This window comes from Lygodium microphyllum, chromosome 10, assembly GCF_053477565.2.
Source record: "Lygodium microphyllum isolate KBCC chromosome 10, Lygodium_microphyllum_v1.1.10, whole genome shotgun sequence".
NCBI lineage: Eukaryota > Viridiplantae > Streptophyta > Polypodiopsida > Schizaeales > Lygodiaceae > Lygodium > Lygodium microphyllum.
In genome coordinates, this window is record NC_141144.1 from 60,088,016 (window position 1) to 60,102,724 (window position 14,709).

A 14,709-nucleotide genomic window follows, 5' to 3' on the forward strand; every position below is an offset into this window, starting at 1 on the left:
GTAATACGTTAGCAGAGTTAGTCATTATTTTGCTGTTCTCTTTATCATCTCAAGAGAGAAGCTTTACATAATCTTCAGCTGGTGATATGTTTGTGGGAATCAAACAACATAAAGCTAGACCTCTTGTGAAAAACTGCACGAAAAGCTATTCTTCTGTTGCATCCTTTGGCATCTGTTTTTTTTGTTTGTTCATGCCATGGACGAGAAGTCATTGAGACGGACTAGATTTTCTTTGTTGCAGGCGAGGAAACGAAGATTTGACACTATTAACTGTGATAATGAATCAGGAAATTAGAAGATTGTCCACTCAGGTATTGTCAGATATTTTTGGTAATCTGTATTTTCAAATGGTTGCAAGCCATATATTTCAGGAAAAATGGTAAGATTGATCTCAAGTGATGGGCTACTCAGGTATTGTCAGGTATTTTTGGTAATCTGTATTTTCAAATGGTTGCAAGCCATATATTTCAGGAAAAATGGTAAGATTGATCTCAAGTGATGGGCTACCAACTTGAAATGATCTTACGATTATGCAAAAGCCCCTTGTTGGGTCTAACTGTCCAAGGTGATAAAATCTGCTAAAAGATAACTTGTAATCTCCTTTACCTACAGGAAAGGAGACATAAGAAGCTCATCTAATTGAACGATAAAGTCAGAAGAGAGAGTGCAGGTCTGTGTATTGCAATAGTGAAAGAATGACAACCTTAGACCAACTTCATGTCTCTCAAATTCAATGAATCATAAGGAATGTTTGTTAACAATGCTAAACTTCGGCATCAAAATGGGGAGTTCGACAACACAACATAAGACCAATTCAATCCAGTTAGAATCCTGTAGAGAACATGGAGAGAAGACCTACTGTTTATGTCATAGCTGACATAGTACATGTATCATCTGCGCTTGGATTATATAACCTGACTGTATAATTGGAACAGCAGCAGATACTGGCAAGTTCTAAATGTTATAGAAGTCTTCTATCACTAGTTTGTGCCTATTTAATATGGTCAAGAGTGAGTCTATGAAAACCTTCTTTGAAATTGAGCCCTCAGTTTGCTATGACATTGATTGCGCATGCGTATACGAACTGCACTTATTCAGTAATGTAAAACAAAACCTGATGGTTCAAGCATAACCAATGACTGGGAACAGCAGACATGAGAGCTCTCTCCCCACTATGCCCTGCAAGAAATCTGCAGGGCTGAGACAATCAAGGCTGTAGAGTGGAGATGATCATTACATATGCTCTATAGGGAGATGGGAGAGATTACAAGGTGACTCTAAGGGCATGAGGAGGAGAAATGCTTTTCTTCATGCAAGAGACTTCAGCACATTCTACCATCTAGGGTCGTACATAATCTGGCATTATAGACCTCTTGATCAGCCTTTCACATAGATTTTCTCTGGGTCTCATGATATATGGCTGTTGTCCCATAAAGGGCCCACCTTCATTGGAGGCCCTGATGCGACATTACAGTCTCAATGTGGAGGACAGCACTCCATCCTCTTCTTCCACCTCTGTTTTTCCATCATCTGGATACCATTCACATAGCTCAAATCTCCTCTCTGCATATTTCTCCACAAGATGCTTCTCAGTTGAGGTACTTACTTGACAAGACTAATCACCTCTTAGACCTAGTGGTAGGTTTGTACAATCCTTTTTTGTGTGAACCAAATTCTCTCTATGTTGCTCCTTCTGGTATGCAGGAACTGGTTGGAAGCATTGTGGAGATCGAGATCAGTATCAATATGGACATAGATGAAACTCTATAAACAGAAGTGTTTAATAAGGTATATTTCATATGAGTATAAGCTTGGTGCTTTACATTCTCAATTTGCATGTCTCCTCCCAATTCTTTCACTCACTTAGACTCTTGCAGAGTGTCACCAAAATGAGAAATAACCTCAATGAGTTAAGTAAGCTTCACCTTAGATTTTTAGATACCTTGAGCCCTTGGCATGTTGACCATTGCACCGGTAGAGGAGAATACATTAGGCATGTAGTGGACAAGTGTATAGTGTATGTACTACAAGGGTAGGGCAAAAGGAATAAGGTGCAATATGTGAAACTTTCATTAAATTGAAAGTTTGGACATTAGAACTAAATTACATTGAAAATTTTGCCCAGTGGCAACTCTTAATGCCAATTAGCCCCCTTGTGTTTTGACAAGCAGCCCCATTGCAGCTCAGGGGTTGTGTGGGAGATTAATGCATTTACCAAGGCATGTGTTGCCAAGTGTAGCTCTTCTTCTCCACTCTTGGCTGCCCATGCTGAGCTTCTTGACATTCTTGATCAGTTTGCAGCTGTTTTTCCCTCTCTGGGCTTTGGAGAATGCAAGTATGGCACGTATGGGAGTGAAGCAGCAGCCACTCTTCTTCTCTCAGATTGGGGAATCAATTGGCAGCTCCATGACTCCATAACCAGCAGATATTGCTGCTGGTTTTTATCTAAATTTCAACAAAACAGGTTGTTAAACTGTACGGGCTGGGATGGTCTCTTCTCCTTTTAAGGCTTGAGCCTTGGTTACATTTTGAACCACTTTGTCATCATGAAGAGAGTGATTTTCTCACAGTTTTGTCATGAGAAATTCATATGTTTGTGAGTTGAACAATGAGGTATTGCATGGGACAATGCAAGACAATTGTCAAAGAAAATGCTCCGCAAATTGGAGCTGAAATGTTGGCTTTCATTTCTAGGGTTTGGTAGGCTGCAATCTTCATGTGGACTTTTGAGCAGTTGAACCTTTGTTTGAGGCTAGCAACGAAGGTGACAAGTCATTGAGCACTTGTGGATCAGTTGTGTTTCAGGAAATTATTGGAAATCTAGCCATTTGTATCTAATTCAGACAGTGAGCAATAAATGTGACTGCTGGGCATGCAGCTCAATCACATGCAACCCCACAAGTCGAAGATATTTGGAAAGTAGATACAGTGTGTTTAGGACATAGTTGGCAAGTGTCTTTGTGAATTTGCAGCAGTTGATTTACTAACCTCAATTTATGCCATCAATTCTTGATGTTAAATGGAGACAGATTATTTTGCATTCTAAATAGCTAACTGAGACTCATGGGCAATTCTTTTTAGTCAAAAGCATTGCATATACTGATATCAATAATGCTGATAATACATTGAACTCTAGTTTAGTAGGTTGCTCGCCCATTAGGAGATAAATTGTCTGTGTATCTAAGTTATTTTGAGGTTGGTTCAGTGCTTCAGGCTATGGATGCCACTGCACCCACCAATGTTGGCTTGCAAAATGTAGCTGGTTTCCAACTATCTAGACAAGGTGTTCAAGGGAATTATCATGGGGCATTGCAATCCAAAACATGTATGGTACATTGACACACAATCAGGAACGTGAATTGGAATGCTTGGCTAGTTAGGAGGCCTGCTGGACACTTGTTAATTACAAACATAGCAGTGGCATCATTGAGATTACCATTTTCATAGCCATCAGCAAATGATAGCTTGACGCCTTTGGACAAAGTTGAAGATTACAAAGGTGGAGTAACAATCAAATCTGAAAATTTTAATGTTGTGCATGATAGATTGAGGGCTTTGATCTTCATTAAGCAATTTGATGTAGCCTCAATGTCGATGAATTTAGGGAAATTTTGGAAAATCCCTAAATTTAATGGGTGGACTTTGGTGAAATTGGAGCTCAAATGTGAAAAGTCCGAAATTTTGGCACAAGACTAAGCAAATTTTGAGCACTGAGTGTGAAATTCCCCAAAAATTTTGTGAGATTTAGGGTTTCCAAGCAAAAGCTTGAAAATTCTAGAAAAATTTTCGGGAAAACTTGTATTTGCTATAAAATCCCCAAATTTTGTGCTTCATAGTGGCACTGCACGTGAACAAGAGCAATTGAAAGGCCTTAATGCTGATTAAGGCCCAGTGAATTGAATTTTTAAAAAAATTTTAATTCGTCGATTGTTGAGCATGAAGAAAGCTGTTAGGCTGTCATGACGTGGGTGCTCCAATTAATGCGTGAGCTGCTGGTGTAAACGGGGATTGTCTAGTGTTAGATTTGCAAGAGTGTAATGAGCTTTCGTAAGTGATGCGACGGGTGATAGCATTGCGGCAAGTCAATGGGGTAGTGACTAGTAAAATAGGGTGTGGAGTAGGTATCGGGGCAATAGATTGTCAAGAGACAGTGTGGAGGTAGGAGGTGATGGACAGGATGCCATTCTGCAAGGTTGTTGATGCTCATCAGCTAGAAGTGTGAGCAGCAACATGTTGTGCATTGTATGCTAGGCTAGAGACAAAGCATAGTTCATGGGCTATTGTTGACGGGCAACAGGATGCATGTGTGGTGAGTGCAGACACAATAACCAACTAATGGACAGCTGGTGAGGAGAAGAGCGGCCAAGCTTGAGGCTCAATGGCAGCTAAGGCGGTGTTGGTAGGACCTACAAGATAAGCTTTGATACCATTGTTAGGTTAGGGTTCAGCAGCACGTGCACACTCACATATACTCATAGTGAACAAGTGAACAACAAGAGAGAAGAGTGTGCTAGAAGGTTACATCCACTCTGCGAGAATGAATGAAAGTACAATCCCTAAGGTACAAAGTACCACACCCATTGGCGGGTGTTCACGTGGGGAAAGAACCCTTAGCTAGAAGGTAAAAAGTGCCTGTGAGATAAGGGAGCGTTCACACCAAAACATATGAGGAACACGATAAGTGTAACACTACTCTTTTCGGAGGTAGGACTTCTTTGTGTGTTCTCCATAGGGAGAGATATAATCAGGTTATCAAAGCTTGTATTATACCTATTCCACATGATAACAAATATAGAAATTATTTAGGATGGTGATAATAAGGATCGGAGAGGCAAGAAGCTTAAAGCTATTGCTAGATTGATGCCTGATTTTGTCGATGAGTAACCAACTAGAGATGCCTTAGAGTCATCCCATGCATGGGGCAAAGTAAGGGATTAGCATGTTTTAGTTTTCTTTGATGCTAGTGCTCATGCCATCGTCTCCAGAATTGGCATCTAAGTTGGGCATCAAAGATGATGTGATGTGTACCATAGGCATGGCTAGTTTGGCTTCCTTGGATTGTAGAGATCATTGGAAAACTCCGTATTCATTTGTAGTCATATTTGGAGGGCGAGGATTTTCACATTATGCCGTTAGAGGGATGCAATGTATAACTAGGTATTTCATGGTGTCATACATAGCCTAGTTGATACGAATTGTGATTTCTTCAACAATTTCTTTAGTAATGAAAAACCATCTTTTTACACACTTGGTTTTTGAAAAAGATATTGCTACAAATGATGCTAAGTCTAATTTCTCAAAATTGAAAAATAAACTGATAGAATTCATAAATAAATCCTAGGGTTGTATTTTTAAGTTAAAGGGACAATTAGTACCAATTATGTTTGCTTCAACAATTTCTTCAGTAATGAAAAATCATCTTTCTATGGACTTGGTCTTTGCAAAAGATGTTACCACAAATGATGCAAAGAAAAATTTTTCAATCCTAAATAATAAGCATATAGAAATTCGTGGTGGCACTCAAATGGTCATTATTTGAAGCTATGTACCTTGGTTAGCAAATTTGGGTCTCCATCACATGAATCTTTTTTGAAGATAGGGATATTGTGCATGGAAATACAAGAATACAGAGCTCATGGTGGCATGTACTCAATACAAATTGGCTTATGAGTCTCAAATCTTCTATTTTATTGGCTCACTTGGTCTGCTCATGGAAAGTGGTCCTTTAGTCTGGATGATTGTTTGCAAGTCAATTGTATGCAAGTTGGATTGCTAGCTATCTCTAAGATTATTTCATGGGAAGGGAAGTAACAAGCTAGACCTAGGTTAAATCGAATGGTACAGCTTGGATTGAATTTGTATTGGTGATGCGATTTTGTGTACACAACAAACCTTGATATATTTCCGGTTAGTCCAAAGGATATACAATATTCCTAGAGGATATTGTCACTTATATGGGAAACTTTCTCATCATCCTTGGGTAATCGATAGCCCTTCCTAGACTTCTTCTAGATAGTGTTTGGCAAGATTGGAGAACTAAGGGACAATTGCGCTTGGAGTGTACATCAAGTAATCACATTTATCCATTGTTTACCAAGGATCATGATTGGTTGGCATACAAGGGCAACTCCATTTGGGGCCTTCATAAAAGCATGAAATGGTGGATATCAATAGTGATGGTGGATTGGCTCAACAAGAACCCCTTCAAATACAAGGTATTTATTTGGCGCATGTTGGTAGGTGGGTGGTCTCACTCTTGCTTTTGCACTTTCTAATGAAATATCTCCAATGGTTCATGCTTCTTCTATACCACAAGCTTGGAGACATGTCGCCATTAGTTTATCTCGTGCCCTGTGGCAACAAAGGTTTGATCCTTTATATTTGAGGTCTGGCATTGTGTGGTTGGAACTACCATGTGTCTGTTAGAGCTTGACATTCCCTGGATAGGCAGGTGTAGCAAGTGCAGTAGACAGTCCATGTGGCAGCAGCCGACAGGTCGGAGACATGTGCCAGGTCCGAATTGTGCAGTTGGACAGCTTTTTGTCCAGCTGACTGCATTTAATGTAGAAAACCTACATTTTCTGGTGTGTTTTCTGTGGCCTATTTATTGGCTTCGGTTTCCACATTCTTTTATAGTTGTGCTCTCGATTTTTAGGCTGCAAATAGTGGAGATTGCCCTCGGGGTTCTTGGAGAAGGAGATCTTCGAGGTGGAGATATACACATACATTCTCTCTGCACCCATGTATATATCTACATTCTTATACAACATTCTTCACTGCAGATTTTCTGTGTTTCACTCACTCACTCACTCACTCTTATCTATGAGGCAGAGATCCTTAGATTGTTACATGATGTAGACCCCGATGTTCCATTACAGGAGCTGACTCAGCAGTTCGGTGAGGCCCTACACATCATTGCAGGTGTAGCCTTCCCACACTCACGACCCACACAAAGAGCCTCCACCGGGGTGACACCTTAGAACAGCTGGTATGATGATGAGTGCCGTGAGACTAGGGCACGGCTACAGAGAGAGATAGCACTAGGTTCCACTACCCACAGACAAGCATAGATACTCTTTAGACGCCTCACATGGTGGAAGAAGAGAACATTCTTGGCCCAGCTGGAGTGAGACTATTACTTATTCTTGAGCCAGGACTCTAGGGAGGCTTGGAGGCTTTTCAAAGAGCATTACCCGACCACATCTATTACGTCCACCGTTGTATGGGAGGAGTATGCTGCTAGTCTTTATACTGTGAAGGGTCAGCCACCTCTTCCTGACCCACTTGAGCCTTGTCCAGAGACCACCACTTTCTTTACAGAAAGTAGGGTCCAAGAGGCCATTGATAGACTTAGCAGAGAAAAGGCACAAGATCATGATGGATTAGTAGTCGAGCACTTGATCCATGCTAGAGATTTGGTGGTAGGATTCCTAGCTTAGACGTTTAATAGAGCCATGTGTGAAGACCTAGAAAGCTGGAGCATGAACACTATTGTGCCTATCCTCAAGTTAGGGGACCCTACTCTACCTAGTAACTATCGGACTATCATGGTTGGGCATACATTGGCTAAGTTATATGCTTCCATCCTTGAGCATGAGTTAAGCAGGTGGGCAGAGATGTGGGGTCTTAGAGCAAAGGGACAGGCTGGCTTTAGGAGAGGCTTCTCCACATTGGATCACATCCTCACACTCAAGAGTGATCATTGAGGAGGGAAGGGCCCATGGCGGATGGACCTACTCCTGCTTTGTGGACTTCCGCAAAGCCTTTGACACAGTACCGAGAGACAAGCTGATACACAGATTGCATTCCATGGGAGTATCGAAAGAGCTCAGTTGGGGTATTTTGGCACTGTATGAGAGAGTTGTGGGCAGAATTCGAACACATGAGGGCCTTTCGGCACCTATTTACTCCACCATTGGGGTGAAGGAGGGATGCCCCCTCTCTCCGACATTATTTGACCTATACATTGATGGGATTGCTGATTATATCTCATAGGAAGGAGATAGAGGAACTCCACTAGCTGGCACTTGGATACCTCTCCTATTGTATGCAGATGACATTGTATTGATAGTTGACTCTCCAGAGGGTCTACAGAGACACTTGAATGCATAACACTCCTATACTTTGGACAGTGGGCTTTCACGAACCTTGGTAAAACCAAGGTGATGGTATTTAATACTACACCACATTGGGTCAAGAGATCAACACCTAAATTCACATATGGATCTGAGGAGCTAGAGTATGTGGATTTTTATACATACCTGGGAGTCTTATTCACAGGGCCCACCTTTTCTATGCGAGAAGCAGCAGACACTAGACTGACTCGCAAATACACAGCACTAGGTGGTTTGGAGAGGATGTGCTCATAGGTGCAATTCCAAGAACCCCGCACCAAGCTGTGGCTCTTTGATACACTGGTCACATCCACACTACTTTATGGAGTACAGATATGGGGGCCCAGTTTTGACCACCGTAGCAGATCAAGGCGCACTTATGATGGATGGAGGTCAATGGAGAAACCCCTAGTGTCCATGATATCCAGGATGATCAGATGTAAGGTCTCAGTGCCACATGAGATCATCAGAGCTGAGCTAGCAGCTACACCGATTGTGGTAGAGGCCCTCATCCGATCGGTCGCATACATACATAGCCTATGGGACTTACCCAGACACAGATATGCACGGTTTGCCCTTGAGTCCTCCAGGTAGCTTGCCAGAGAGCGTGATACTTCATGTTGGTATGCACAGATGTCGGCCTGGTTTGAGCTGCATGGCTTTAGCAGGGACAATTTACCCCCCTTCCAGTACTCCCTTGATGCACCGTCTCTTGATCTGAGCAAGTTAGAGATTTGCAAGATCATCAAGATGGATCTTACCCAGTTGGATATTAGGCAGACATGGTTGATGCCAGGGCAGGAGCTAGGGACAAAGATGGCTTTCTACCGCGAGCATTTCCTTCATACTGCAAATGATGGATTTATTGTTCGCTTGAGATACATGGACACTCACCTTTCCCATGGGGTCAAATGTACTATTGACCCGTTGCGCACCTCCTCACATCAGCTAGAGATTGAGATTGGCAGATATAGATCCATCCCACTAGAGGAGCGCATATGCCAGATATGCCAATTAGAGCCAGAGATAGAGGAGCATTATATATGCCGCTGCCCAGCGTATTATGAGGTCCGTGGTTGTTTCCACTGTCTCTTTCGAGACAGATTTGGACCACTATCCAGAGTCATGGATTTTATCGATCAGCGATGCCTCAGCCTCTATCTTCTTGAGATACGATGGCTTCATGACATGCGCCTCAAGAGTACAGCTGCTCAAGCACACCGAGGCCCTTCACAGAGGCAGCTCACAGACTTCTTTGCAAAGGAGGCCCAGAAGACTTCAATAGAGTTACAACCACAGTCCACACGAGAGCCTCTCTCACCGCCACAGTACACACACAGACAAGGAGTATTGATTGATTGAGCCGTTCAGCTTAGTCCATCTAGACGTTCTAGGCCTCGACATAGACACCCACGACACCTTCATAGGTAGATATAGGGGATTATTGCTCGGGCTAGAGCTAGGCCCTCCATACCCACATGAGATTGTACCATTTGGAGCTCATTGTTACTAGACAGGTCTCTATGTTTTACACATAGCCATAGTTAGTTTCTTTTCTTATTTTGCTTTGTGCTACATATTTTACCCAGACAATTGTACCATTATACACATGATTGTAACTCATGGTCTCATAGGTCATTTTGGCCTTTTGTAGACGTTAATATATCATTTCATTTCATTTCTCCTCTCTCTCTCAGCCTCCACAATGCACTAATTGATTGGAATGACCCTCAGCTGGCCCCCAAGCAGCTCTCACCCTATTTGCATGCGTAATCTTGACAAGTGGCAGCTTGTTTTGCCACTTGGCAGCCTTCTAATTGTAATTTTCAGCTTTGATTGATTAATTTTTAGAATTTAAACTCTCAAAACGAATTAATTATCGATTTGACCTTGCCCAATATCTAGCTAGTGCCCATTCACAATTAATGCGCTAACCCCCATGGAACATTAAATGATCCCAACATTAATTCTCCTTGGACTAGCATTAATTTATTAATTAATTCCTAGTCCCTTAATGTCACCATTGGACATTTAATTGCCCAATTAATGGCCTAGAGTATGCACAAGTATATGCCCGGTATAACTTTGTACAACTTTTGCCAATGTCATCCATTGTTCACTTGGGTTACTTAGGCCATCACCATGACTTTAGTAGACTTGCACTTCGCATGTGAACAACTTCATAATACCAAAGCTAAGCATTAAAAATACATGTCCTTGTGATAGAAAGTGTTTGACAAGGTGCAACAATTGTATAGATTTTGAAACTAAAATAGAAGCTTGTGGAGAATCAACTAGAAGAGATTAAACCAATGTCAATAGTTCCTTAGCAGTATGCAATGTTTGTTTGTGAAGGAAAGCATGATGAATTCAATATTGTTTGGCCACTCTTTGGAGATTACAAATTAATGTGTCCAAGAAGGCTATCCCCTTGTGTAGAAAGTTAAGAGAAAATTGATCCAAAAATTGCATTATGTATTTATTATACATTTAATGTTGAAGAAATGAAGAATTGAAGTGTAAGGGAAACTTGCCTAGGAAACATGCAAAAGTACGAGTTGATTGCTTGAGCATTACAAATTCTAGTAAAAAATAGTAAGAGTAGATACTGGTGCAAGGCCTTCCTCTCCAAGATCTCTTGCAAGAAACCATCATCATACATGACATATATATGATCCAACTAACTCGAAGTTCCCAAATGTTGAGCTAAGAAAAAAAGTATAGCCATGAGTGGATAAGCACAACCAAGGCCATAATCTTGCTTCAAAACCACCTATGCAAATGCATCCCAATCATGACCTTCAAATGCATCCATAACACAATGTCTAGAGGTGGAATGGGAGGGATGTGAAGAAATACTCTAAACACAAAAAGCACAAAACCAATCGTATAACAAAGCACAGATTGATAAACTCAGAATACAATTAGGATTATGGTTAGGGTAACTCAGAGACAATGAACACAATGTATAATAAATTGAATGAATAATGAATATATAATGCTCATGTAGCAAACACACTATGTAGCAAATACTGAACTTTGAACTCTTATATCTTTGGGATCAAGGTAGAGATCATGAGCTGTAGAGTGTATCGTACTCCGAATGGATTTGGAATCGCAGCAAAGGTAGCCTTGGAGTGTCGAACTCTAGCAAACGCAGCCAAGGAAGGCTAGATGTGATACAAACGGCAGTGCAAGAGAGACAAAGACTAAAAACGCAAGTACATGAGGATAGAAAATATGAACGATAGCTGTTAGGTACAAACGCAACAGACATGTGAGAGAATGTCAGGGCGGTAGCCAAAAAATTGAAAACACAGCAATCAGAGGAGAGAAGATTGGGGCGATAGTTCTTGTCTGATGGCATCAGCACCAGATGCCTGACGTTAGCATCAAATTGTAGGCGATAGCTCCTGGGACTTGGCGAAAGTTGCAAATAGGTAATGAAGGCTGGAATTAGGCGCCAAATGATAACAGATGGATGGTGGAAGTGACCTACCAAGACTATAGAGACGATGATTATCTTACCAAGGGAGACCAAGTGATCATCCCAGAGAGGCCAAGGTATCAGACCAAGGGTGCTCGTTGGCTGCCAAGGGGCCTACCAAGACCTACAACGGCGGATGAAATCAGCAATTGACTTTTTTTAGTTTTTTTCTATTTTTGTTTTTTTAAAGGGATTTTTGTGGGATTTAGTCAAAAGATTTAGCAATAAGTGATGGGTTTAAATCAGTGAGAGCAAAGGATATAGATTATATGATCTTATCTCTAAAAAGATATTTGTCGATAGGGATGTGGTTTTCGATGAAAAATCAGAATTATCCCTTGCTGGTTTTGACACATATCAGGCTGCCAATGATGTATTTGAAGGGTTGCTTCCCATTTCTTCTGGTGATACAGCTAGAGCTTCAGCAAGTGAACTTAATGTTCAGCCAGTTGCTCCATTGGGTAATGCAGAAAATCAGCCCATGGCTGATCTGAATATTCAGCAAAGTACTAAATTTGAAATTCAACAAGAGCTTATACACAATCAGGAGCCTAGGGAGATGCCTAGATGGTATTTTCAGACTACGAAAGATAACCGTTTGGCTGCTCCTATTGCTGGTCGTACTAGAAGGCAAGCTCATATACACGATGGCGCACATACTATGGAGTTGTTATGGCAGCAGATACATTTGATGATGAGGAGTCTAAATGTTTTGAGGATGGTGTACATTGGATGGCAGCAATGCAAGCCGAGTTTGATTCCATCATAAAGAATCAAACATGGGATTTAGTGTCTTTGCCTGTTGGGAAGAAAGCCATTGGTACAAAGTGGGTCTATAAGCTGAAAAGGAATGCAGATGGATCCATTGACAAACATAAGGCCAAGCTTGTGGCCAAGGGCTACGCATAGAAGAAAGGCATTGACTATGAAGAGACATTTGCTTCTACATCCCGCATGACTACCATTAGGTCTATGGTTGCTTTGGTTGGGACTGTGCATCAGCTTGATATAAAGACTACATCTTTACATGGGGAACTTCAAGAAGAAGTGTATGTACAACAGCCCATTGGTTTTGCAATTGAGGGATCTGAACACTTGGTCTGCAAGTTGAAAAAGGCTTTATATGGTTTGAAACAAGCTCCTCAAGCTTGGTATGCAAAGATTGATGCCTTTCTACTTAGCCAAGGGTTCATAAAAAGCTCATCAGAGTCTACCCTTTACGTATGTAAAGAGGGGGGATCCTTGTTGGTCATATGTTCATATATTGATGATCTTTTGCTTACAAGGACACATGCTGATCAAATTTTAACATTCAAACAAAATTTGCAGCAAATTTTGAGACGTTAGATTTGGAGCCTTTGCACTATTACTTGGGCATTCAATTCATTCATGATACTAGAGGCATTGGACTGTCATAGTCGAGATGCATTGATAAAATTCTTGAGAGGCTTGGCTTACAAGATTGCAAGCCAGTTTGTAGACCAATGAAACCTAGACTGAAGCTATCATTGCATGATGACAGTGGCTTGTTTGATATCCATATATATGGTCCAGCAAGTGGATGTCTTATTTACCTATGGAACACAAGGCCAGACATACAATTTGCAGTTTCAACTCTGAGCAGATATATGCATCAGCCACGCATGTCACATTGACAAGCTGTCAAGCGTGTTTTCCGTTACTTGCAGGGTACTAGGACTCTTCAATTGCTTTATGCCAAGGGGGGACCACTGCACTTACATGCTTATAGTGATTCTGATTGGGCTAGTGATTATGTTTCTCATCACTCCACTAGTCGCAATTGTTTCTTTCTCGGCTCATCTTGCATCTCTTGGCTTAGCAAGAAACAATCCATTGTTGCCACATCGTCATGTGAAGCTGAATACAATGCAACTTTCACTACCACACTTGAATGCGTATGGCTTAGACGCTTGTTAGCTGATTTGGATGTATCTATCATGGAGCCTACTCCTTTGTTCACTGACAATCAGAGTACCATTACATTGGCACGAAACCCAATGTTTCATCCACATACGAAACACATTGAGATGCATTATTACTTTGTCAAAGAGAGGCTATATGTAGGTGATATCAGCCTTGTCTACTGTCCTACCACTAGTAATGTGACAGACATCTTCACCAAAGCTCTTCCTCGTGACAAATTTGAAGCATTTCACAATGCTTTAAATTTGATCTCCTTTGGTGGATGACCCTTGTATCCTGATCACTCTTCACTCCAGGGGGGTTTGTTGGGTTTGACTCACACCTACGCTCACAGAGGGGTGTGAGTGATCTTTAGTAGGACACTAGGGCACTTTTTACTCTTTGTACGAGAGGTTTTTTTTCCCATATTTATTTTTTTAATTTTATGTACCTATGTTGCACAGTTTTAGGCACTTATCGTATTTCACACTCTTTGGGTGTAAACACCCTCTTACAACCCTAAGGTTTAAGGGTTGTACTTTATACTAGCACATTACACTTCAAATTATTGCGTTGGGTGTTGTGCTCTCACGCTCTACACTGTCAACTGTAATCTCAACTCAGCTTCGATCTGTCCTTCCTCTCACATGACAAATGTATCAAAATTACAGATGAGACTTATGCTAAAGTAAAGATAGTTGTCCAAGAGATTGAAGAAAAATAAAAAGAAAATAGTTGACCATCAACGCAAAGCTTTGGGTATACAAAGGGTGGTTGGGTCTTGCTATGCTTTGAAAAGGCCATATTAAAGAAAATGAAGTGTAAAGAATGTCTTTTCTAAACTTAATAAGAGGACCTGTGGGCCTTTACAAGTGATACAAAAGATAATTAAGGGGTTTACATATTAATGCTATCTGATCATCGGAAGATTTACAACTCTTTTCATGTTAGTCTTTTTAGGCCTTTCCATGGTGATGTGCTTGAGGATATCACTAACAAGATGAAACTAGAGGTTGAGGTACTTGATGAAATCTTGGGACGTGAGCTAATATTGGCATGTAAGGAGAGGGGGATCAAGGGTTAAGTTTCATATCACTTTGGTGAAGTTTCAAAACTATGTACCACTTGATGGGCAATCAATGGAGGAGGATGATTTGTTAGAATCACCTCATTTGTAACAACTTT

General features: G+C 41.1%; 1 protein-coding gene and 1 pseudogene across 3 annotated transcripts in view; both read left to right on the forward strand.

Moving 5' to 3' along the window:
• LOC148030050 (uncharacterized) overlaps positions 1–14,709 on the forward strand; it is a 171,137-nt gene that overhangs the window by 104,585 nt on the left and 51,843 nt on the right. For all 3 annotated transcript variants that reach the window (XM_087686326.1, XM_087686324.1, XM_087686325.1), the window contains exon 5: positions 242–311. In XM_087686326.1, coding sequence (XP_087542452.1) covers positions 242–311 — 70 coding nt within the window. The remainder of the gene's footprint in view (positions 1–241; positions 312–14,709) is intronic.
• LOC148030054 (uncharacterized) lies at positions 8,166–9,476 on the forward strand (annotated as a pseudogene).